Raw genomic sequence first — 27,241 nt, forward strand, 5'->3', positions numbered from 1 at the left:
CTTTTGAGCGCTTGTTTTATGTCGCGTGCAAGACCCCTCTAGACAGGTGGTCTGAGGCTGAGTGTGCCTGCACTGCATTATGGGACTCGTTGCCGGCCGCACTGAGATCAGAGGAACTCATATTGTATCTTGTTCATTTGGGAACCACAGGTCAAAAATAAGGCCGCAAAAAATCCCCTCGGAACTAGCGTCAAACCCCAAATGGACTTCAACACCTTGTAGGAGGAATTAAGCACCTATGTAGCTCCTAAAGATGCGATTGTCAACCTCGAAACGAGGATTTTAGCTCGTTGAACGGCTCTGGTTGACATGACGGTATCGCCGTAAAAGCCATGTAAAAACCCGTAGAAGTTGGACTATTATATCTGGTTCCTTGTGGGCTTCGGTGTTTTAGCGAATCGCCAAGATGATGTGCGATATTATGCCGACCATATCCGAGGACCCTCCAGAGATTCAATTCGGACAAAATGAGGAAACGAATTTCGAACAACTAATGGTTAATATGTTGGACGAACGGGACAAACTCATGGAGACATTGCGAGAGACACAAGACTCTTTGGCTTTGACCCGTTCGAAGTTGAACGATTCCCAAAAAGAAAAAGACAGATTAATGGCTCATTTAGAATCCGTCCTTGCTCAGGTAAAGCTAAGATTACTGCCTGTGTTATTATTTTTGCCAGTTGAAGTCTAGTTTGAGGGGAATTTATACAAGTGTTGCGCTAAGAGCTATTTGTCATTCATAGACTTAGCAAATCTAGCACGCCATATTTGCAAAGGTCTTGAAGTTCCTAACGGTGTTTCTGCCCTTGAATTTTTTACTGAAATCTTCAAGAATCCATTCCTCTGGTCATAGGTAATTTGGGGCTATTTTTGGGTAATATTATGCCAACAGATGTACGTGAACTGTATTTATTATGCGACGCGTGTTCGAATGAGATTCCGGAGTTGTGGATATTTTAAAGCATGTGAGGGCTATACGTCCACATTCCAACGAAGTCTTCGCGAGCTATATCTATGTTATGCACTTTAAATCGTCAGATTAAATTACTTATTATGGGAAATATAGCATAAGAATTTTGCATATCCCCATAATTTCTTTACCAAACCGTAGGAAATATTTGCAATTGCGTTTATATCATGTCCGTGTGATTTCATTCAAACTACTTCCTAAATATCGCTGTTTGGAACTTCTTAGTATAACTGCGTTCCTAGTTCTAATCTGTGATTCTTTAATTTTCAGGGGGACGAACAGTTGATAGAAAGGCTTTCCGGCTTGGATGGAATGAATACGGACTCTAGTGGTAACATGAAAACAGATAAAGGCAAAAACCGAGTACGAGTTTTAGCCGAGGTGAGAAATGTGGGGGCGCGTTTGCGCGAGGTTCCATCCCGAATGTTTCGCGCGCAGAGACATTTTTCCACTTTCTGGATAAACCATGAATCTATCAGTATTTTAGAGCGATTTCTAGTGATCACATTCCTCCAGTCAGAGCATGCAGCTGCTGTTACGATATTAAAATTTTAAATCCTAACTCCTCCCGACCTATTTGGCGAACCAGTGTTTATAAACAATATAGAGAATTTGGCGACCTTTAAAACTGAATTAACACACATAATTTACTCTGTCGGTCTCGAGATATTAGTTAGAGCATTTTGACCGAGATACGGCGGTAAAGTTATAATCTATGAACCCTGCGATCATAGATGACCGGCTATTCATCGGAATTTGAGAGTATTATCTGCGCGAGTGTCATATGTTACGCCGGATCCGCTATCTCCCGAACAGTCGCATTCCAAATCTTTTTGAAGTCTAATGCACAATACACTATACAAATTTTCAATGTGTACTACCTAGAAAAATAAAACGCAACGCGTGAGGGCTATTAGGCTTCTTCCAGTGCTATTTGACATGTCGTGATTTGGCTGTATAAATAATATCGGTACTTCCAAATGATTCATTCTTAACGAGATGTTCTATCAGTCATGCACGGCTAAATAATATTGCTCTGCATCGTTCCAATTATAAATACCATTTTTGGCTCTTAAATTTATGGTTTTGCAATTTCTTATCAGCATTTGCTACTCCTATGGGTTGTCTTGTGTTTTCGGCCATTATAAAATCTCAGTGCTGGAATTGCAAATCGCTTAACTCAATTTCCGTACTAATCAACGGTGGTTTACGTATGTTCCTGTGCTTGTAAACTTGTTAGTTTTTACTCGAAACATTTATCTTACAAGGATAATGTACTCTTGTTCCTGTCAAGGTAATAGCTTTTCGATTGGACGACTTCTTTGGAATGTTTACTTTATTTGTGTAACAAAGGCCTTGGATTGCCTGATGTTAGTTAACAACTACAGTACTACTTGTAGTAATTGCCAGGTATTCTTGTAGTTGTACATTGTAACAGGTTACTTTAATATGTAAAATGCTGAATTATAAACAGAGGTAGCCAGACCAATTATCATTCGTATTTGTATATCATGAAATGTTATATACTTGTTCGCAGCTAATGTTACGCTTAATTACATGTTGTCCATATGCATCATCCAATTCTTTCAATGCACAGATGATTTATGTATTTTTTAACACAGGGAAATTTAATAAAACCCTGACAAATTTGTGGTTACCAATAAGGCACCATAGCAAAGAGATTCTTTTTTTCAGCCTCTCATATTCTATGTTGTCACTGTTCTGATAAAGCTTTTAATATTTTATGTTTATTTTACATTGTCTGATATTTTTACACCTTTATTTAACCTAAACCTAATTTTTTTATTGGAAGACAGCTATAATACCATTGGATTCTAGCACATACAGCTCCAGAAACCACTAAATACAGTACTTTGAAGCACCTAGGGATTCCAAATGTGTTATACTCATCATTTAGTGTTCATAAAATGCTTGCATAATGATATTCGATTGTAATTAACACTCTATATCCTTTGATGATCGGTGGAGTGTGTACAACACTTATCAATTGTAAACAATTCAGCCCAAATGAAGGCTATCCTGTTAGCTAACAGTGACTTCTATTCAATGCCTAAAATACTTTAGTTTGCACAGCATTCAAGTGCATCAATCACTTATTCATGGTTCACCTTTAAGTCTGCTAGGCACTGTTTAGATTTATTTTGCATTCCTTTGGGAATAGTGTTTTTTTAGTAAATTTTTGTCCAGTGGAATAGTTGACATCTCCCCCAATGAATGATAGCTGATAGTGCTTTCTCATCTTGTATTATCATTATTTATTTTTGCCCCCCCCCCCTTCCCTTCTTATAGTCAGATCCAATGTGTTTTTATCCTGCCAAACAAAATTCTCATGAAGTGTTATATTGTCATGATTTTCACCGGATAAACCTGCTAAGCTTAAAGCTCTTATTACCTGCTAACCTCCTCTGTGAGAGATTTGCAAAAGCAATCGCAAATTTCCGACTACTTGGAATTTATATCTGTCTCTTACCTCATTCTCTTGTCTCAGATTGTTTGGTTGATCTGAGTACAGTATTATAATTGCCCATATTTATTTCTAGTTATCTACAGACATAACAGTCTGCTTTTGCAGACTAAGGTTATTATAATATCTCACAGAAAAAAGAGGCTATAGAGATCTATATGCTACTATTTTCAATTACATATCAAGAAGGCTTTGATAGCTTGTAACTGATTCAAAAGACATTTTACTTGTTATAATCATAAAACTGCTGACTCTGGATATTAAGACTAATGTTTTAATAGACACATTTAGACAACTTGTTTTCCAGAATTACCCTAAAGGTTCATTTTCCACATTTTTTTCCAAGTCCAATTGAAACTAATGCTGTCTCTCTAAGAATTTCACAGGTGGTTGCAAGGTAGTTTTTTCAGGAAATGAAATGCAAATGAAAAAAAAAAAACCCAAAGATTTTAAAAGTTATCTTTGACATGTAGCCATACAATTTTGGTTAATTAAGATAAAACCTTATCAGTAGACTCGTTTCTCCAAAAGATGTGTTAAAAACAAAGATGTATGTTTAATTTGGCAGTTTTAGTTTAGCAATGAGATTAGAAGATGTTTTAATAATTTTGATTATTATTTTTCTTTAATAAAGCTAAAAAAGTGTCCAAACCACAGTAATGTGACCAAGGAGGAAATTGTTTTCATCTCATTAATATTGAATTACCTTATATTTTTATTGCTCAGAGAGCAAAAATAGTATTAAAGCTAAAATAATTATAGAAATTAGTCTTCAGTAATATGTTATTTCCTAGCTAATGTTATATCATCGGCCTTCAAATAATAACTTTGGCCCAAATAACAAATACAATATATAGAACTAATAAAAGGCTCTGTGAGCCAACTCAGGAATGTAAATTTATTTTTCTAGTTATTTTTGTGTGTGCATAAAAGATATACAGGATACTGAACAAAGCATGAACACATCCAAGATGCTGAGAGTACATAGAAATGTCCTTATACCTTTTATAATTAATAAAAGTATAATAAAAGTATAGTTAAGTATAATTAATTAATTATTATTATTATAAACAATTAAAAAAAAAAACAGAAAAAAATAGCGCTATTAGTGGAAATCGAACCCAGGTTGCTCCCGTCGGGACAAGTGTCCTCACCGCTGGCCTTTGCCGAGTAACTAAAATTAGTTTTAATACTATTGGTATTGTACCGTTTGAAAAGTTTTTGCTAGCATGTCAAATTATAGCATATTTTTTCCGGAAACAAAATAAAATACCCACAATAATTGCTCATGCCACTGTCATACAATGGGTTTTATGCATGTTAGCATTCTAGAAAGGCGCATAATCGTTATTCAATGAATAAGGAAAAACAAGCCCATGTGTTTGTGCAAGTTTTGTTTGATATTTAGTTTAGCTGATTGGGAAGAATTGTGAAAAATTAATTTGTGTAAATCCATCCTCTTCTATTTTGTCCTTCTAACAAAGGCTTTTTTATTACCCTGCAAACAACCCTGCAACAGAGGCTTTTCTCTTTTTTTCTCGGACTTAAAAGTCACAGTTTTGGCTAATTGCTTTTTGGGCACAAATTCAAACAAACAACACGAAAACCAAGAGACGCGAATCGGCAAGTACTAAAACAAATAGAATTAAATGCTTTGCTAGAATTTCACTTGTTTTGTTTGCAAACTAACAGCTTGAATTGGAATGAACCGTAGAAGGCACATCTGCATGCTCAACCTACATGGAAGACTTTTCTGAAGAAACACGCTTATATATACTTTACGGTCATACTAAAGAATGATCGTAATGGTCACAGGGCGATGACATAGCCCTTTTATAGTACTAGGCTTTACCCGCAAGTTGAACACTGGAAGTATATACAGTATATATAATCTAAGGATTGCTTGTCTAAAGCAAAGAAAGACCACAAACAGTTTATGGATGATCGATCTGACCATCCACCCATTCGACAATCGAGTGACACAGAAGTCTCTCCAAAAACTCATATGCTTTGCAATCATTCACAAGTTAAAAATGAAAATACAGTGAAATGTGTCAAACATACTCGGTGCTCACGGTGTTCAGTATCCTGTTGGAGGTTCTAAGAAATTTAACATCTTATATGACAGATCGACATCAAGTACTGTATTTCCCCCAAAAATAGAATGGTTTTGATCAAAATGTTTATCTAATGAGCAAGTACCCTGACAGCACACATTAAATAAAGTCAAATGACCTGGCTAAACGGACCTAATTTCCTGTGCTATATTTGTAGAACAAAGCAAGTGTTAATTGCCTGTTAAATAAAAATCAACCCTTTGAATATCATTCAATGCATTCAGCACGGTTTGATTTGTGCGTATAACAAACAGACCCAACATGACCATATACTAAAATCCATTGCATATGTGCTATGTCTTTTTATCCGCCCTGATAGTCACTTTTATCCATCTCAATCTCCTTTCCCCCTCCTACAACCTTTCTGATTCATGAAGTCCTTGGATCTGCCACTGTATCCTTTTTGTATTCTTCCTATATCCAGAAATGTTAACTCACTCCTTGCATTTTTTCTCCTTTTTGTAGGACTTTGCCTCTATGTTAAAAGAACTCCACCAAGCCCGTGAACAGCTACTAGAAAAAGACGAAGAGATTATTGAGTTGAAAGCTGAGAGGTGCAACACAAGGGTAAGTTGTATGCATAACAAATAAGAGTCACCTGCTACATAATCAACCTGTGTCCTTGACCCAATGGTATATCTATTCAAGGTGATTGTAATAATTTTGCAAGATAAAGAATTAAGCTCACATATTCCTTACATGAAATATGCTTACCCTTTTTTTAAAGTGTTCTAGTATGCTTACCATTTTTATGCCTTCAAATGAATAAGAAACTGTTTGACTCCAGCCCCTTTGGCTGGATTTTATTTTAATACCCCATCTGTTACAATACAGTAGTGATTTGAAAACTCAAGCAGGACATCCCATCAAGTAATTTTATACTCTAAAATTAATAAATAATTCCTGGAGTGTAACAAATCCCCCTTCCTGGGGTATCATGAGAGCTGGTACTTGACAGTTCAAGTAGTGAACAGGAAGTGGTTTGGATGACCTTGGCTCTCAATACCTTACCCCACATAATCAGATTCTGCTGGAGCAATTATCGAATTTGACTTTGCCAATTTTTTGTTCTTAATAAGACTTTTTCAGGGCAGAAAATTGGGCAGAGTCGAATTCCAGTTTTTTTGTGTATTCATTCTTCTGGTTCACGAGCACGACTATTTGAGCTTTTTATACTTATATACATTCTTATGTATACCTCACCTGTTTTTGCTAATAGTATACTGGAAACTAAAGTCTCTGTTCATCAGAAACAGGAGAAATTTACAATGGACTGTTAAGCTAAAATGTATAAAGTATGATTTGAACTTGTGCAGGAAGCTCATTGATTCTGAATGCTTTTGGTTGAGGTAGAGAGTTTATTAAAGGTAATCTATACCTAATATTAATCAGTTAAAACCCAGCCTTAACTAAAGAGAGAGTTGTTGAATAAAATTATCCAGTAAATTGTTGCAATATCATAAACTATGTTTTACCCAAAACGTGATAAAGGCTAGACTTGCATGGCAAAGGTCGTCTTGAGATAGCAAAATAATCAACCTAGTTCCAGTCTAGTGGGTTTCTTATTGAAAAGTTTTAGTTTCCATAAGCCTTACATAAATAAGTAGAGAACAGTACATTACCAGATTCCTGAAATTAAAAAAAAAAAAAATAGACAAAAAAAATCCATTCGATTTCAATAATGTCAATTGTAGTTTATTTTATCTTATTGTCAATTAACTATCTGTATCTCTCTTCTATTGTCAATTAACTATCTGTATCTCTCTTCTTAATCACAAGAGAAATCTTTCAGCAAAGCTGTCATCAATCCCTCTATAATCTGAGAATCCCACCACAGTTCATTGCTCAAGTCAAAGAGATTTGAGACCCTTTCATGTAACATCTTGCATTCGGCCCTATGTAAAGGTCGATAACTTATCATGAGCTTTCATACCCTGGAAACCAGAGGCTCTGCTTTCTGCTTTTTTACTTAGAGGGAGTGGGAAAAACAAACTTTCCGCCTCTAGACCCCAGGCTGGGTTAAATATTTGATATTCTGAAATTTATATTCATTTGTTTGTCTGTTTGTTTGCAATTACTTCATGGCTGATAACTAGAAAGACTTTATTTAAAGAGGAAGCACTTAATAGCCAATTGGCTAATAACCTTGTGGCCAACTGAAGTTGTAAACCATTTCAAAATTGCACTGCTCACAGATATATGCTTTTCCAAATGCTATTACAATTCTGGTGATAACTGATTTATTAAATGTTTTATGATCCCGTTTCAGCTTCTGCTGGAGCACCTGGAGTGTCTAGTGGCTCGCCATGAGCGCTCCCTCAGAATGACCGTCGTCAAGCGACAAGCTGCTGTGGCTGGTGGTGTCTCATCTGAAGTGGAGGTTCTGAAGGCTCTCAAGTCACTATTCGAGCACCATAAAGCACTGGACGAAAAGGTAAAACTCCATCTTCCTTCTCATTGATTCCATCAGGGTACTAATCAAGCAAGTTAAAATATTGCCAAACATGCTGAAGCTATCTCCTATGTACTGTAGCTATTTACAGCTATTTAGCAATCTTACAGAAGTTTTTGAAGGTGTTTTACTAGAGATTCCTAGAGATTTACCAGAGATTTTAATAGAGCTTCCATGACTGCAAACTACATGCAATACCTATGACGGCCCCCTCCCCCTGGCACAAAGGTGGAATCTTCTCTTCTCAGGGCTGTTCCCCTATTTCTTTTAGTACTGCATCATGTTTTTTTTTCTGTGATTTTTTATCCTAGAATTTTTCACCTTGATCCCCCATGTAAAAGAAGAAAAAAAAGCTTTCCCAGTAATCCAATCCCCTCCCCCCCCCTACCCAAACCACTGATCCATCCTAAGTCTGCGTATTCTAAACTGTTCTAAATTTTGCCTCTTGATAATAATTGCCTTTACTGCACAAGGTATAGGCACCTTCGGTAAAATACACTAGGGATTAGCCTTCATAAACTAGGGATTAGCCTTCATAAACTAGGGATTAGCCTTCATACACTAGGGATTAGCCTTCATATACTAGGGATTAGCCTTCATACACTAGGGATTAGCCTTCATACACTAGGGATTTGCCTTCATACACTAGGGATTTGCCTTCATAAACTAGGGATTTGCCTTCATACACTAGGGATTTGCCTTCATACACTAGGGATTTGCCTTCATACATTAGGGATTAGCCTTCATACACTAGGGATTTGCCTTCATACACTAGGGATTAGCCTTCATATACTAGGGATTAGCCTTCACACACTAGGGATTAGCCTTCATACACTAGGGATTTGCCTTCATACACTAGGGATTTGCCTTCATACACTAGGGATTTGCCTTCATACACTAGGGATTTGCCTTCATAAACTAGGGATTTGCCTTCATAAACTAGGGATTTCCCTTCATACACTAGGGATTAGCCTTCATACACTAGGGATTTGCCTTCATACACTAGGGATTTGCCTTCATAAACTAGGGATTTGCCTTCATAAACTAGGGATTTGCCTTCATACACTAGGGATTTGCCTTCATACACTAGGGATTAGCCTTCATACACTAGGGATTTGCCTTCATACACTAGGGATTTGCCTTCATACACTAGGGATTTGCCTTCATAAACTAGGGATTTGCCTTCATACACTAGGGATTAGCCTTCATACACTAGGGATTTGCCTTCATACACTAGAGATTTGCCTTCATACACTAGGGATTTGCCTTCATACACTAGAGATTAGCCTTCATACACTAGAGATTAGCCTTCATACACTAGGATTAGCCTTCATACACTCGGGATTAGCCTTCATACACTAGGATTAGCCTTCATACACTCGGGATTAGCCTTCATACACTAGGGATTTGCCTTCGTACACTAGGGATTTGCCTTCGTACACTAGGGATTTGCCTTCATACACTAGGGATTTGCCTTCATACACTAGGGATTTGCCTTCATACACTAGGGATTTGCCTTCATACACTAGGGATTTGCCTTCATACACTAGGGATTTGCCTTCATACACTAGGGATTAGCCTTCATACACTAGGGATTTGCCTTCATACACTAGGGATTTGCCTTCATACACTAGGGATTTGCCTTCATACACTAGGGATTTGCCTTAATAAACTAGGGATTAGCCTTCATAAGCTCAAAGACAGAGCTAAAAAAATGGCATGAAATTTTCCAATTCTCAATATATAAGCTCAAGATTCCGCATACAAGGAGTTCCTCTGACCAAAAGCTTAATTTCAATCTTTTAAGAAATTTAGATAATAGCGAGCAAAGTTGGCTTAATTTCTTATCAGCGCCCAACTTCTCCCTAAAAACGAGGAGAATTCATACCTTGACCATTTGAAAATTGCACTTCAAGCCATATATCTTGAAGACGAATCCATTAGAAAAGAACACGTTTTGATATGTTGATTTACATAACATAAGGAACCTCTATGCAAAAATTCAAGCTTACCGAAGTTAACCAGGCCATATTTTGGGAAAACTTGACATTTTTTTGCTCTGTCAAGCTCAAACCATACCCCGACTCGCTGTCTGCCCGCACGTACATCAAGACTATCCCGGCCCGGTTTTTTTAAACGTAAAAACTGCTTGAAAAGCGACTGCTATACCGAGTCCGCCTAATCGAAAGTCACGGGTAAATGGTGCGGATGCGGTGCATTTATGGCCTATGTTCCACAGGTGCGGGAGAGGTTAAGGCAAGCTGTCGAAAGAGGGAACTCTTTAGAAGGCGACCTAGACGAAGCACGTGATAAGGTGGGTTTTCTGGATGTATTTGGACCGTACTCGCATTTGGGGCCATAACCCCGCCCATATTAAGGGGCAGTCCTTCACATCACAATCTTGTACATTCTTGCTTAGAAGGGCGTTAATCGCTGCACTTCTAGGAGCAGGGTAATTGTTGACAGAGCTCCTACCAATGCTGGTGAGCCTGGAAAATGCCATTCACTTTTTTCCAGTACGGGAAAGTGAGGAAATCTAAGAATGTTTCACGCCAGGGAAAACTCATGTAGTTCGATTACACCTATTTTTCCCAAACAAAATTCACAGTAAAACAATTCTCGAGAATTCCGAAGAATTGGCAATGATAAAAAGACAAAAGAATAGTAAGTAAATTTTGTTTCAATGTGGAATCCTTATGCCAGCCTAATTTCTGTATATCTCGACGTCAGATTAAACAGCTGGAACAAGAAAATGAAGACATCAGGTTACGAAACCTACGGAGAGGGAGACAAGAAGATGGCTCTCCGAGCCAAGAGGTCAGCTTACCCAACGGGGATGGAAGCCAGGGTGCAACCGTAAGTAACACCACCATTAGATCACCACCAGTACAGCTGATTTTGATAAGGTTATCCACCTAAAAAGCATTTCCAATGTCACGTTAAACATCATATAATCAATTTCGAGAAATAAATTGCTGCATAGAAATTGCCGCTCTTTGCCAGTAAACCACACAGTAAAAGTCTGTAAATCCTGAACGCGCGGAAAGCGAATATATAGTATTTAAATAATATAACATTACTAGTATTTCTTTTTATTGTGCTATTTTATTGACTTGAAGTCTTTGTCTTTATCTAGATGTCCAATGGTCCCGTCATGGCGTGTATAGAAGAACACGAAGAACAGCTAGAAGAGATGCAGTTCTTATTAGATAAGAAATCCAAAGAATTAGAAAGAGTAAGTGACAAGTAAAACGTTCGCATTTCTTGATTTTTTTCTGCTATTTTGAGATTACCCCGCTTGAGGTTAAATAGCCCTCGTCCACCACACCTTATTAGTTAGTTGTTTTTATTCTAAATTGGAAGACGAATTGTTTGAAGACACTTCGATATTGCCATCAATGTTCTTTACGCCATTTATTAATTCCGATCGCAAATATCTCAATAACTTTCCCAAGTCAGCAGATGGAAATGGATGCTTTCGCACTCTTGGTATTTTGCTAGGATGACAAAATGACGGCTAAAGAGACCTTCCATTCCAAACTCGCACCCCAAATCAGTCATATGCAGAAACTCCAACTACTTCTGTCGCGATCTCACTAAAATACTACTGCATTTCGATCACAAACGGCGATATTTGACTCCTATTAAATTCATTTATTTTGCAGATTACAAAAGAATCCAAGGATTTGAAGGAAAAAGTGACATCTCTAGAAGAGGAATTACGACTCTCAAACAAGCAGTCCGAGCGACTGACAAGTCAAGTCCAGAGACTGGAACGAGATCTGGACGAGGTGAGCTTGTCACCACGGTTTCCGAGAATACTAATTTACATTTTAAAACAAGAACACCAATAATATGGTTAAGATTTGTTTGTTAGACATGCTCTTGACTTTACCTCATGATAATACTTTAGAGCTTCTACGCTATTGTTAAAAAGTAAAGCTATTGTTAAAAAATAAAAGAAACTCCTGTAATTATACTATATACAACTAAATAATTTATGTGATTACTTGTGTCCCCAGGCGGCGGCGCAAAAATCCGACATGGAAGATCGCATCGCGACACTAGAAAAACGCTACGTTCGGATGCAACATGAAGTGACGGGATTAAACGACGACAACGAACGACTGGAAACCGAGCTTGCCACAAAAGAGACCGAGCTCATTCAGGTATTGTATATAACGAAATAGACTTTGGTGTGCTACTGTATGGGACGTCAAGTGACTTGCAAACAACCCCAAACTTGTTGAAAATTAACATAGGCATTGTTAGGTTGGGCAGTGATGCTGTGTTGACTTAAAAAAATGTTGTGGACTGTTTGCAAACTCGAACATCGGCATAGCATTCTGCAACAATGTCGAACGATGTTACGTTGTTTGCATCATCAGGCTTTAAGCCACGTACAAATAGCTCAGGTAACGTCAACATTCTTGCTCGGTTGATAACAAGACAAAGGAAATGACGGCAAAGCTTTATTTTATCTCAACAATACCGGCAATGCCTGTACGAGACTTTAGATCGCAGCAAAGAAATTCCCCTAAGAAGAAAGAATGCTCATTAAACCTGTGGCTGATAAGCCAATGTTAATGGTGCGGTGACTTTGCTCTGCTTGTCCTCACAGTGTGAAGAAAAGGTGAGAGATCTCCAAGAGAAGCTCGAGCTCTCTGAGCAGAACCTGAACCAGCTGCTGCGCAAAGCTGAGGCGCTGCCCAAGATCGAGGAGGAGCTCGCTGTGCGCATGGCTGCGCTCAACGAGGTGCGTCACGTCCGTTTAATAAGGCGGGTCCCTAGCCAAGGGGGGTTCAATAAGGCGGGTCCCCTGCCAAGGGGGGTTCAATAAGGCGGGTCCCCTGCCAAGGGGGGTTCCAGTGGACTTGAGAACCACCGCTCCACTCAAAGAAAATTGAAGAACGATGTCAGCTAGGGGGGGCACCTAGGGGCCAACACCAACCCGTGGTATAATCCTGGTTAAAGCCTGTAGAATGTGAAAAAACAACAACAAAACAACGACAAACAAAAAAAACACTAACAAACAAGCACTTCAACTGACTAAAATTATTTTATGTTTATAGAGAAGATCTAGCCTTCTCCTACACTTGAGTAAATTAATTTGAAAAAATGAAGAAATTAAGTTAAGATTTATTTCCCTTTCAGGCCGCAGAGAAGCAAGGCACAGCAGAGGAACAGGTGACTAAACTGAAAACACAACTTGAGGATCTCCAGTCCGAACTAAAAAGGGTGAGTTACTCTATAAGACAAACTTTGCCTTTGGACCGACTGCCACCTCTCACGCAGTCGGGTTCTCTTTGTTTTTGTGTTGATATGAGTAAAATTACAAAATAAAAATCTCAGAACAAAAGGACACTTTTTGTTTACGTTAACATTCGTTAACATGACGTCCTTAACTTTCCGAATTTCTATTTGATCATCTTAAAACCAAGGTTTATGTTTTGTTTACCAAGCTCAATCTTTAAAAAAATACGAGAGATTTAGGTTAGAGCGATGCAAAGTGTTCCTTTCGCGTCTCCAGACTCAAGATAACCTTACCTGACCAAGCATTGTTTATTCATTTTCTAAGGCGAGAGAACGAGAGAAAATGAATGAGGACCACAACACCAGATTGTCGACGACGATAGACAAGCTGCTGACCGAGTCTAATGAGCGCCTGCAGGCTCATCTTAAAGAAAGGATGAACGCATTAGAAGAAAAGGTACTTGGTCTTCCTGTGGCTTAGTAGCTTATCCTCAAGCTCATGCTGGTTTTTTTTTTTCCTGCAGACCGCCGTTACTCAAGAATTAGAAAGCATGAAGTTGCAAGTGGATGACCTCCAAAAGGAAAAGGTAATTTGAAATTCTGATGCGCAATCCCAGAAAAGATCCATACCCAACGTCTAAACAGTTTTCAGGCTGCATGGATCTCCCACTGCACACTGTACTGAGCCTTAATGTTAAGTTTATGTCGAGAATCGGGTCCCGCCCGCCTCCGGCTTTCCCAGATTGCCTCCTGTATCCCTCATCTACGGCAATCGACTTTTCCCTTCTGCCTCGAGAGATTAATTTCTTTTAGCCATTACTTTATTTTTCCTTATTGTGATATTTTCTGTTTCCTCGTTAACAGGAAGTGCTTGCGCGAGAGTTAACAAGAATAAAAGACGAGTATGAACTTCTGATTCACAAACAAGTATGATATGAGACCAACTTCTCCATCCACATTTGTTTTAAGAACAAGCATTCATAGAAATTATTTATCATGTTGCTAACGTTGTTCCCGTAGAAATTATTCCTCTTTTTGCGCTCGTTTAATTATAAATCTATATCTCATGTTGTGTTATGCCAGGGAATGTCCAAAAGCAGAGAGCTGGAGGAAAGAGAGTATAGATCTGTGGGCGAAGACAGGTACGCAATATAAGTGAATAAGTCGTCCATGTTGCAGACCTAAGATGGTGGAAACATCAACCCTAAACTGGTTTTGTTAGGTTGAAAAGGCTTTTTCTTTGTTTTCTTTTGAGTAGACCGTATTCTCAAATATTACAATAACAAATAAGTGGTTGATCATTAACGTGACAGTCATCCTCTTTGCAGCTCCCAAGTGTCATCAAGCGTTCCGTTCCGAGAGCACCGCGGCCGTCTGTGCGTGCGGGAGAACCCGAGTCAGGTGTTCACTCTGAACGAACAGGAATGGCAAAAGATGGAGCAGGAGAACGTGCTCAAGAACATCTCGCTGGCCTTCGACACCAAGGGCCTACCCGTGCTGGATGAGGGAGAGTTTTACGAAGATGACGGGGACTCGACCGAAGTGGCGGGTGACGCCCAGACGCTCGCGTCGCTTTTACAACAACAGATAGATGCTATTAACATGGAGTTGCAGTAAGTCCTACTTGTAGCTTACGCCTTGTTGTGCCGGTACGGTGATGTGCTATCTACGATGGGCTTGTTGTGGACTCGTGTTGTGACGGTACGGTGATGTGCTATCTACGATGGGCTTGTTGTGGAGTCGTATTGTGACGGTACGGTGATGTGCTATCTACGATGGGCTTGTTGTGGACTCGTGTTGTGACGGTACGGTGATGTGCTATCTACGATGGGCTTGTTGTGGACTCGTGTTGTGACGGTACGTGATGTGCTATCTACGATGGGCTCGTTGTGGAGTCGTATTGTGACGGTACGGTGATGTGCTATCTACGATGGGCTTGTTGTGGAGTCGTGTTGTGACGGTACGGTGATGTGCTATCTACGATGGGCTTGTTGTGGAGTCGTATTGTGACGGTACGGTGATGTGCTATCTACGATGGGCTTGTTGTGGACTCGTGTTGTGACGGTACGGTGATGTGCTATCTACGATGGGCTTGTTGTGGAGTCGTATTGTGACGGTACGGTGATGTGCTATCTACGATGGGCTTGTTGTGGACTCGTGTTGTGACGGTACGGTGATGTGCTATCTACGATGGGCTTGTTGTGGACTCGTGTTGTGACGGTACGGTGATGTGCTATCTACGATGGGCTCGTTGTGGAGTCGTATTGTGACGGTACGGTGATGTGCTATCTACGATGGGCTTGTTGTGGAGTCGTGTTGTGACGGTACGGTGATGTGCTATCTACGATGGGCTTGTTGTGGACTCGTGTTGTGACGGTACGGTGATGTGCTATCTACGATGGGCTTGTTGTGGACTCGTGTTGTGACGGTGCGGTGATGTGCTATCTACGATGGGCTTGTTGTGGAGTCGTGTTGTGACGGTACGGTGATGTGCTATTTACGATGGGCTTGTTGTGGAGTCGTATTGTGACGGTACGGTGATGTGCTATCTACGATGGGCTTGTTGTGGACTCGTGTTGTGACGGTACGGTGATGTGCTATCTACGATGGGCTTGTTGTGGACTCGTGTTGTGACGGTACGGTGATGTGCTATCTACGATGGGCTTGTTGTGGACTCGTGTTGTGACGGTACGGTGATGTGCTATCTACGATGGGCTTGTTGTGGACTCGTGTTGTGACGGTACGGTGATGTGCTATCTACGATGGGCTTGTTGTGGACTCGTGTTGTGACGGTACGGTGATGTGCTATCTACGATGGGCTTGTTGTGGACTCGTGTTGTGACGGTACGGTTTATGTGCTATCTACGATGGGCTTGTTGTGGAGTCGTATTGTGACGGTACGGTTTATGTGCTATCTACGATGGGCTTGTTGTGGACTCGTGTTGTGACGGTACGGTGATGTGCTATCTACGATGGGCTTGTTGTGGAGTCGTGTTGTGACCATACGGTGATGTGCTATCTACGATGGGCTCGTTGTGGAGTCGTGTTGTGACGGTACGGTGATGTGCTATCTACGATGGGCTTGTTGTGGACTCGTGTTGTGACGGTACGGTGATGTGCTATCTACGATGGGCTTGTTGTGGACTCGTGTTGTGACGGTACGGTGATGTGCTATCTACGATGGGCTTGTTGTGGACTCGTGTTGTGACGGTACGGTGATGTGCTATCTACGATGGGCTTGTTGTGGACTCGTGTTGTGACGGTACGGTGATGTGCTATCCACGATGGGCTTGTTGTGGACTCGTGTTGTGACGGTGCGGTGATGTGCTATCTACGATGGGCTTGTTGTGGACTCGTGTTGTGACGGTGCGGTGATGTGCTATCTACGATGGGCTTGTTGTGGAGTCGTGTTGTGGAGTGGTGTCCGATCAACAATTTCCCGTACCATGGTATACACTGCCTTATTTAATGAATGAATTATAAACCTTTGAAGTAAAACTGCTCTGTTTTGTGGCAGTTACCTACAAGAGGAACATAAAAGTACTGAGGAGAAAACTGAAGAACTGGAACAGACTTCTACGTCTAAATCTGCGCTCCATCGACTCTCGGCTACTGAGGTAACGCAACACACTTTTCCGAAGAGTCAAGCGTTGTGTTAGACTACACTCCATCAACGCTCGACTACCGAGGTAACGCAACACATCCCTTACCATGTCACGCAACACAACAGCCTTGTATTCAAAGAGACCATCTTATAATCGTTACATAACACAAACAATAGACTAGCCCCGAGCTCTGATAACTGATTAGTTCCGTTTTCCTTTGCAGGAGTACCTCGCCAACTCAACGTCCTTTCCATTTCCGCCGCTTGATCCGATGGACACCACGCCCATATGGGTAAGGCACCTTGCGACCAAACAACGCGCTTGCAATCTCTACGCATTATGTCATCCTCACCGCTTTCCTTCTGATCGTTCAGGTGAAGTCTAGTAAGGAGGGCTCTCTGAATAACTTAAATGACGAGAGTCCGACCCCTCCGACACCCAGCTCTTTAGCGTCCGACTCGACCGAGAGTCCAAAAACGAGTATTGCTAGCCCCGTACCAGAGTCGCTCACGCCAACGCCCGATACTCTCACCGCTCCAACCAACAATGGCATCGCTAAGCAAAGGTGAGACCCCCCTCCCCTCACTATGCAACCCCACCCAAACCATGTAAAAGCTTCAATAAGCCCCCGGATGCATATATCCTTTTTATTACCTCGAAGAAATAAAAACAGATTTTTCCAACCAGCAATGGCATCACCAAGTAAAGGTGAGACCGCCCTCTCTTGCCACCCCATCCACTTGTTCTGGAGAGGGGGGGCTCTCGAAAAGGGCGTTTACAGCTATTTCAATAAACGTTGTCCAAGAGCGCTCTGCCATACCGCGAGGTAGTATGGGTAATATATGCTGTTTTAAGCTCTGTCATCCTTCAACGCCGACACGAACTTCGTTGAACGCTATCTGAATGGCAGTACAGTCTGATAATTATAAATATATATCTGCGCGTCCTTAAACAAGGAAACAAGAGCAGGTTTGGCACCTATCCCATAAGAGGTGTCAAACGGAGACTTCGTAGTTACAGAAAAGTTAAAGAAAACCTGTTGGCAAAGTGCCTGAACGAAATAGCAACGACGACGGCGACCGACTGCAGGGAGAACCCAAAAAGCTTTCATACTTTGCGCTCAATTTTAAACTAGTTTAGATAAAATTCACTCGTTTATGTATTCCCCCAAAAAACTATAGTAAAACCTAAAATCTTATTTCTAGCATAGCGAACAAGGATAGTCTAGTTTTCAGCGCACACGTTACCGTCCTCGCTACACCATGAAACTTGGAGTTTTCACGTTGTCGTTTGAAGAAAAACGGCTAAAATGTATCAGACAGGACCCATTTCAAAGTATATTTCACGCCTGCCTCTTTGAATTCTCAATTGTTTTCTGCCGTCGTCTTTCGCGTTGCCGTTGTCGTCCCTATTTTCGTCCCTATTTTTGCAGATACCTATGTACGCGGCACATAGAAAGAAATGCCGCAGTGTCTTCGATAGATAATGCAACAAACTGTGCCATCCAGATAACTCGCCAGCGAAGGTCTTCACTATAAGACTGCGGCATATTTACTGAAAACCTGTTACAACATATATTACCCATATTACCTCGCGGTATGGGCGCGTGCGGCAGAGCGCTCTTAGACAACGTTTATTGAAATAGCTGTATGTTGCTTTTACTGATTGAGGTCAAAACTGCTGTCACAGAAGCGCTTGGATTTTTCCGTTTTTGAGTAGCTAGTAGAGCTACAGTCACAAGTGATAAGAATTGTTTACTCAAATAATTGAATTTTGCGACCTTCTTTTGTGTCAGGGACAACTCAAACGACTCACTACCCAGTGCCGCCAGTACAAGCACAACCAGCAGCGCAGAATCCCTTTCCAAAACAACCTCCTCCACGTCCAAAAAGAAAGGTCTAAAGGGATCCATCGGTCGAATCTTTAGTGGTAAGAAAGAAAAAGGCAAAACTAAAGATGGCAAGCCACAGGATGGAGATACGGCATCCATAGACTCGTCTACGTCTGGCCAGCGAGAGATGGACAGAGGTGTGAAGAAGAAGTCTCAACTGCTGTCAGAGGCTCTCTCTGCCGGCACGCCCTTTGCGCTCTGGAACGCGCCTACCGTGGTGGCTTGGCTAGAGGTAAGTCAACACCCAAACGTAACGAGGTTTGCAAAGAGTACGGTGCAACCCTGATAACTTGGCCTCCCCGCTTACTCGGACTTACTGCGAGTTCCAAGACACTAACTCAAACCATTTCTCCTCGGAAAACTCGAACTCCCGTTTCTCAAATTGTTTTTCGTCTACCTTGAGAGTTTAACGACATAAAACAGTGGTAGCTCTATTTAGCGGCCACCGCGCGGGACCCGTAAAGGTGTCCGCGTAGAGCCGGGCGTGGCGCCTAGTGGAGGTAGTCAAATACAGCAAAGTCAAAAGTGCACAAAGATCTTCAAATAAAAATAAAGTGCTATTTCTGCCTTGAATTTTTATCCCGGGCTTAACTCATGTGCCGGCTTTCAATCCTATTTGGTACACCTCGTCTAGCTGTAATAGAATAACTTATGCTTGAACCAGAGGTAAACTTTGGTTTTTATCCTTCAGTTGTGAGTGGGGATGCTGGCTTGACTTTGTTTTATACTTCAGTTGTGGGTGGGAATGCTGGCTTGACTTTGTTTTATACTTGAGTTGTGGGTGGGAATGCTGGCTTGACTTTGTTTTATACTTGAGTTGTGGGTGGGAAAGCTGGCTTGACTTTGTTTTATACTTCAGTTGTGGGTGGAATGCTGGCTTGACTTTGTGTTTTATCCTTCAGTTGTGGGTGGGAATGCTGGCTTGACTTTGTTTTATACTTCAGTTGTGGGTGGGAATGCTGGCTTCACTTTGTGTTTTATCCTTCAGTTGTGGGTAGAATGCTGGCTTGACTTTGTTTTATCCTTCAGTTGTGGGTGGGAATGCCGGCCTGGTACGTCGCAGCATGTCAGGCCAACGTGAAGAGTGGTGCCATTATGTCGGTGAGTTCTTCCTACTGTGGACTAACTAATAATAATCCTGACCTCTGGTGTTTATTTCTTTGGTAGTTCTGATGCATTTTGTATTTTTCCGTTCCAGGCGCTGTCGGATACGGAGATCCAACACGAGATTGGTATCTCCAACCCGCTGCACAGACTCAAGTTGAGACTTGCGATACACGAGATCGTGACGCTAACCACACCATCGTCACCACACACCAACAGAAACGTAAGACTCTTATGTACCTGTACACGACGCTAACCACTCCATCGTCACCACACACCAACAGAAACGTAAGACTCTTATGTACTTTGTGTTGTACACGACGCTTACCACACCATCGTCACCACACACCAACAGAAACGTAAGACTCTTATGTACCTTGTGCTGTACATAACGCTAATCACACCATCGTCACCACACACCAACAGAACGTAAGACTCTTATCTACTTTGTGTTGTACACGACGCTTACCACACCATCGTCACCAAACACCAACAGAAACGTAAGACTCTTATGTACTTTGTGTTGTACACGACGCTAACCACACCATCGTCACCACAAACCAACAGAAACGTAAGACTCTTATGTATTTGTGTTGGACACGACGCTAACCACACCATCGTCACCACAAACCAACAGAACGTAAGACTCTTATCTACTTAGTGTTGTACACGACGTTAACCACACCATCGTCACCACACACCAACAGAAACGTAAGACTCTTATGTACCTTGTGTTGTACACGACGCTAACCACACCATCGTCACCACAAACCAACAGAACGTAAGACTCTTATCTACTTAGTGTTGTACACGACGCTAACCACACCATCGTCACCACAAACCAACAGAAACGTAAGACTCTTATGTACTTTGTGCTGTACATAACGCTAATCACACCATCGTCACCACACACCAACAGAAACGTAAGACTCTTATGTACTTTGTGTTGTACACGACGCTAACCACACCATCGTCACCACAAACCAACAGAAACGTAAGACTCTTATGTATTTGTGTTGGACACGACGCTAACCACACCATCGTCACCACAAACCAACAGAACGTAAGACTCTTATCTACTTAGTGTTGTACACGACGCTAACCACACCATCGTCACCACAAACCAACAGAAACGTGACTCTTATGTACCTTGTGTTGTACACGACGCTAACCACACCATCGTCACCACAAACCAACAGAAACGTAAGACTCTTATGTATTTGTGTTGGACACGACGCTAACCACACCATCGTCACCACACACCTACAGAAACGTAAGACTCTTATGTATTTGTGTTGGACACGACACTAACCACACCATCGTCACCACACACCTACAGAAACGTAAGACTCCTATGTATTTGTGTTGGACATGACGCTAACCACACCATCGTCACCACAAACCAACAAAAACGTAAGACTCTTATGTACCTACGGTTATCACTCAATTATTATCACATACCGGCAGAAACGTAAGCCGTTATACATAGGTGTATTGGTTTGTTGGGGTTAAGTCCATTCTGATGGGTGTGACCATGTTTATGGAGGATCTGTAGACAGTATAAGGTCCCATAAATAATGGCTTTACTAAGTTTGTCCTTTGTTATCGCAGTCTCTTGTTTATGGTGAGATGAACCACGAATGGGTCGCTAACAAGTGGCTACCAATGCTTGGTTTGCCCCAGTACAAGGTAAACTCTAGTCTTATCTCGTTATGATACCAAATGGAGACTTGTTAGTCGGTAATATATCGATATTAAACTAAAGTCTCTTGGAATTCTATCTATACCAGTAGTCTTATCTTGTTATCTTCTTGGGTATTCGGAAGTTTTCGTGCTGATATCAATGAAACATCTCCGATGTTATTGTGTTTGGCAAATTCTAATCTAAGTTTTTCTCTGTACTAGAGTATATTTGAAGAGTGTCTCGTAGATGCTCGAATGCTGGATCATATCAGCAAAAAGGAATACCAGAAATATTTGAAAGTTGTAGATAGCTTCCATAGGTAAGTTTCTCCTACATTCTTATTATATGTGTGTCTTTTAACATCTTAACATTTCTAAAGTGTTAAGTTTTAGTTAACCTAGACTTCCTAGTTAAATACTAATTAAGCTGTGGATACCAGGAAAGCTCCTTTTACATTGGCTGATTTGTAGAAGCTTTTGCGATATTTTTGATATTTGGCAAATGAGGTAGAAACAAATCGTGTTCATATAGCTACATCGAAATTTCATCCAATTATTTGTCTTCCATTGTTGTATGAAAACAATGGAAGGTAAAACAATGGAAGACGAAACAATGGAAGAAATATTGTGCGGCTGACTTAGGCTCTTTAAAGCACTAGTAAAGTAGTAAAGGGTGTTCTTGTTGTTCATCAATTGTTCGATATCCTTACAGAACCTTCAATAATTAATCGTAGCGGTAGTCTGTGTCTTACAGATAATTTATACCAGAATTTTTTTTCTCAGACATAGTATACAGTGCGGCGTAAAATGCTTAAGTTTATTAAACTACGATAAAAAGGTCAGTTTGCATGCCATGTTGTCCTCTTGCTCTGTGTCCTTTGTATGATGACATATCCCCTCTTTGTTTCCCTAATGCTTAAGTTTATTAAACTACAATAAAAAGGTAAGTTTGCATGCCGTGGTGTCCCCACGCTTGCTCTGTGTGCTATTTATGATGGCATATCCCCTCGTTGTGTTCCTATCTAGACTCTAGAACTGTGTGTTTTTCTCACAGCTTCTCGAGAAGAGGCAGCAATACTCTAAAGATGAACAAAAAGGTACAACTCACCTTAAGCGTCCATATGTTTCTCTCTTCTTTCTTTTATATTTTTCCTCTTGCCCCTCATTCCCTCTTGCCCGACAATGGCATTATCGAATATGTGGCATACTCATCTTTGTTTTAACTGATATGGATACAACAAAAAATGCAATCTTGTAAGACTGATTTGGTCCCACTGAAGCTTTTACTAACATCGCACGGTTTTGTGCTCCAGACGTTCTTGTGTGGAGTAACGCACGACTCATTAAGTGGATGAAGCACGCCGGGCTAGAAGAGTACGCGGACAACCTCCGACAAACAGGCATACATGGAGCGCTCATCGCACTGGACGAGAGCTTCGACCACAATGCGCTAGCATACGCGCTACAGATCCCAAGCCAAAACACACAGGTATGACATACTCCTTAGATACCTTTGGCTGGAATACATACAGGTACACCAAATGGATCTCCATTCATGACACACAGGTACGACATACTCCTTAGATACCTTTGGCTGGAATACATACAGGTACACCAAATGGATCCTCCTCCAGCCATAGATACGCCTATAGCTATACATACCAAATACATCCCAATACACAGATATGACCTAACACCTTGGATATCTTCAGCTGGGATACATAATTGTATCAAACCACCTGAAGCCAAAAAACAACGATATAGCATAACGCCTTGAATATCTTCAGCAAGGATATATGCAGGGGTACTCTAAGATGTTAGTGGCTAGAATTTCTAAGTTTCCTTGTTTTCATGTTCGTTTTCGCTAGTAGTCGCTACAAACTATTCACGGTAGCCATTACATATTTGAAGATTTAACTTTTTGCCTTAACAGATTCGTCAAGTCTTAGAAAAAGTTTTCGCCTGTCTGTTGGCCAGCGGCACGGATCGGGTGATATCTGGAGAGGTCAGTATGACATCCCTCTTTTATAAACGCAGTGTCGCTTCTTGAGTTTCACGAGACTTAATGCGACACTTAGATCAAAGTGCGGCGCAAACACGAGAGGGTGTTCACACGATTAAGTAGTTTAAGACTTAGTCCCTTGTAAGTCCCTTGTGCCTTATGATCAGGATCGGAAATCTGGTGTAATTTGTGTTCACACGGTATAATAACGGTGTAATCCAACAGTATTATACTGTTGGATCACCGACCCCGCCTTCTGAAATTTGCTGACATAGTAAACGCATTTAAGGTCTGTTAACTTTATTTCCTTTCGCTGTAGATTATTTATAAACAGCCAGATAAACCGACTCGTGTTTGTGTTTTTTTTTTTGTTTCACTTCAGCTTGCCGATGGTAGTGAACTAAAGAGATCTAAGTCATGGCGTAAGATGTTCAAAGCCAAAGAGAAGGGCAAGCAATCGAAGGAGAAAGACCCAGCTCGCCGCCATTCCTCGGGCTCAGAGTCCTCTCTGAGTCAGTGCAGCACTAGCTCCTCGCCTAAGCTCTCGCATAGAGGTTCATTCAAGAGAAATGACGCTAAAACAATAGGTAAGCGGCGATGGGCCCATTCGAGGCAAATAGAGGGGGTTCAATATATCACACGTATATTTGTCCCAGAATTGACAATAAGAAAGATGGAGAAGAACTAGTCACGAAATACCCTCAAAATACCAGATGATTATTAAATGGATTAACGTCGCGAGACTTGATCAATTGCGCGTCACATTCGACTGACTTTACTCGACAATAAACATACGGGCTGCTCCACAGATTTAAGTTTACTCGTTAATAAAGTATGTTTAGAGACGGCAGCTCCAGCTTAACGTCCTTGTTTGAGGAGTCGTGGGATTCATAGTCCCTAGCGTACAGAGGCCGCACGACCGTTCAGGCCCGTGCCCGTGCAAAATTGGACCTAATTTCCGTGGAGGGGGGGGGGGGGGGGGGGGGGATGTGGAGAGAGTTTCCCCGGGTTCGTACCCTCATCGTCATCGCACTGGGGTCTTGATGTAGGTCTTACTGTAATGTTTGTTTGTATTCCGTTGCAGAGGGTGGCTCTTCCGTTCAAGGGAGGCAGTCCTAGTACGTAAACATACAGAAATCACAAATTGTCTCTACAAAAGGTAAATGATAGTCGCAAACACGTCACCTTTCTTTTGTTATTTTTAAACCCGACTGTGCCATAGTTGCTTAATAGTCCAGGGATCCGTAGCCAGTACGAGGCAAATAGAGACTCAGTCGTGATCTCAGGACCGTTGCCAATAATAAAGCGAATATAGGCACATGCCCCAGTCATGATCTCAAAGAAGTAGCCAGTTTGAGAACCGAGTCACTTGCCTTAAGAAACGTGATAACAATCTATTCACACTAGTTATAAGGCTCACCATTTTGGCCACACTGTCCCGGTCATGATCATATTTTTTTCTGTGAAAGTAAATTTTTCTCGGAAAATGGTGTATTCCTGCTTTGGTTCTGTGTGTAGTCACCATTTCTTTGTCCAGTGATGTATCTTTTTGTATTTTATTATTTTGCAGGTGAATGAATGAGAAGGATCAAATTTCCATTGGGGGTATTATCTATGCCACATACATAGAAATTATAAATACAGATTTATTTTTCATACAAAGTAGATAAAATGCGGAGAAACACCCGCCAAGCTAACCAAAGCATTTAGAAATGCTATATATGCAACGGCCGCATCTCCATTTGAGTTGTTAATCGCTATAACATTTCTAAGAAAATTTCTAGGATTTCCATTATTTCATATGTTTATACAGAAAATATTTCCACCATTCTATTTCGTAGATCTCGCCAAAACGATCGGGTTTTTACGTGCTAAGATTCCCCGATATTCTAACGATTCAGCTGGATTCACTCTCCATGTCATTTTATAGATTTCCTTACCAACGATCTAGTTGTCACGGCGCGACATTTAAGAGATCTCTTTTCCATGATTCTATAGCCTTCAATAAACAGTTGTCCGTAAGCTCGTTCCCAGGTTCTTATGTGTACATAATTGTGTTATGATAGAGGTACTAAGAAGAAACTGGGAACGAGGAAGGCGTTCTTACGTCGTTTAGGCCCCCGTGCTTTCGATTCTTGCTTGTATGTTAGCGAGTACGTACGTATTCGTCTTTTCAAGTGGCAATCACGTGCGATTGCGTCCGCTTCGGCCAGATCGTTGATAGCTTCTTCACTGTGCAATATTACAATCTGTACCGTGCAGCTTACAAATAGGTGAGGATACTTTCTGACAGTCCTCAGTCTAGTCTCTTATTAGTCTATACCTTTCTACTGAATGACGTTTGTCAGGCCTCAGACACTGAATGTACACATGGGGTTTGAGGCAGAAATCGTTGGAGCTTGCTCTCTTAATGATTCTCCTTAAAACTCAGATTTGTTCCAAGCCCGTATAGGGGAGAATTTTCAAGTTTATTTTTTTCGCGTGGATAGTAATCAAGTCTGTTCGCTGAGGCAAGTCGAAAATTACCCAGAAGACCCTGGGCACGAGGAAGCCAATGCCAGGACCTGTTTGATATTCTGTGGTGTGCTAACCGTTGCCTCGGTTGCGTGCGGTATGTCCCAGGCCCTCGAATGTTCTGTCAAGTGAGCCCGCAATCTTATTGCACGCAAATGTTACATTTTATTTCTTGGAAATTCACCCTTTAAAAGAACGAATATTGGGTATCTGCTGGCAGATTTATGTAGCTAACATGGAAACTCCGGAATGAATCAAAATAGGTCAAATTAGAATTTAAAGGAATTGCTTATATACAGCAAATTTATAAATATATGAATCATATAAATACGGTTTATTATACTTAAACATATATTTCACAACGGTGTCTGTGTTTAACATCAATCTGTGATTGTAGTAAGTTGTATTCCTGTTTTGGGAACCTCTTGTCAGATAGTTGTTATAAATACAGAAACCATTAGCTTTACTATTTATGGTTTTGTATATCGCTTCATATCGCTTAAAAAATCAAAGTCATTTTCACGTCTATCACCTTTTGTATAACTACTTGTACCAGCTCGTACTTGTGTCTTAACTAGTGATGTCCATGTGTTTAAGGATAATACTTTGACCCCTGATAGTAACTAAAGGTTTTTTCTCGAACTTATTTGTCATTCGAATGTGCTAAACAAAATACTGAAAGTCGTAAACTATGCTAATTGGGGAACATTTCGAAATTCAACAAAAACATATTTTTCCAAAGTATTTTTTTTGTCTTTGAAGGAATTCGTGTATAGCATTAGAGCTTCGATGGCAATTACGTATAACCTCTTGTTGCAATTATTGATGGATTGACAGTACTTGTTCACATAAAATGCCTGGAACATGTGAACTCTGTCGTCTGTTATTTAACTTTACGCCACTCCCGTGCTACTCTTTGTACATAGACCACTTCTAGCATTCCTTTCTAGCAGAATTCTAGATGTCGTCTTGTCTCTCATGTTTCTCAGCGCTTTCGAGATCTCTGCTAGCAGAAAATTTTCATGACACCTTTAAATCAGAGAAGAGGTCGTTTTTGATAATCGCTAGACTCGGATGTTGTACTGAATTAGGACTCGTGTTACCGAAATGCTTGTTGAAGGCTGAAAATAAAGAATTTTTTATGCTGGTTACGTTTTGCTACTTG

General features: G+C 40.8%; 1 protein-coding gene across 1 annotated transcript; it reads left to right on the forward strand.

The window, feature by feature from the left end:
- Positions 1 to 73: 73 nt before the first annotated feature.
- Positions 74 to 27,223, forward strand: LOC5521586 (liprin-alpha-1-like). Its single transcript, XM_032366689.2, has 31 exons — positions 74 to 640; positions 1,241 to 1,351; positions 6,038 to 6,139; positions 7,842 to 8,006; positions 10,264 to 10,338; positions 10,755 to 10,880; positions 11,161 to 11,259; positions 11,690 to 11,815; positions 12,047 to 12,193; positions 12,646 to 12,780; positions 13,179 to 13,262; positions 13,603 to 13,734; positions 13,802 to 13,864; positions 14,142 to 14,204; positions 14,361 to 14,419; positions 14,606 to 14,890; positions 16,795 to 16,894; positions 17,106 to 17,174; positions 17,257 to 17,447; positions 18,678 to 19,005; positions 19,803 to 19,874; positions 19,972 to 20,100; positions 21,489 to 21,566; positions 21,783 to 21,880; positions 22,344 to 22,398; positions 22,615 to 22,657; positions 22,874 to 23,049; positions 23,494 to 23,565; positions 23,945 to 24,149; positions 24,647 to 24,721; positions 25,133 to 27,223. The coding sequence occupies exons 1-30, from the start codon at positions 407 to 409 to the stop codon at positions 24,679 to 24,681; spliced, it is 3,657 nt and encodes a 1,218-aa protein (XP_032222580.2). The 5' UTR covers positions 74 to 406; the 3' UTR covers positions 24,682 to 24,721; positions 25,133 to 27,223.
- The last annotated feature ends 18 nt before the right edge of the window (positions 27,224 to 27,241 follow it).

Source organism: Nematostella vectensis, chromosome 6, assembly GCF_932526225.1.
Source record: "Nematostella vectensis chromosome 6, jaNemVect1.1, whole genome shotgun sequence".
In the NCBI taxonomy this organism is placed as follows: domain Eukaryota; kingdom Metazoa; phylum Cnidaria; class Anthozoa; order Actiniaria; family Edwardsiidae; genus Nematostella; species Nematostella vectensis.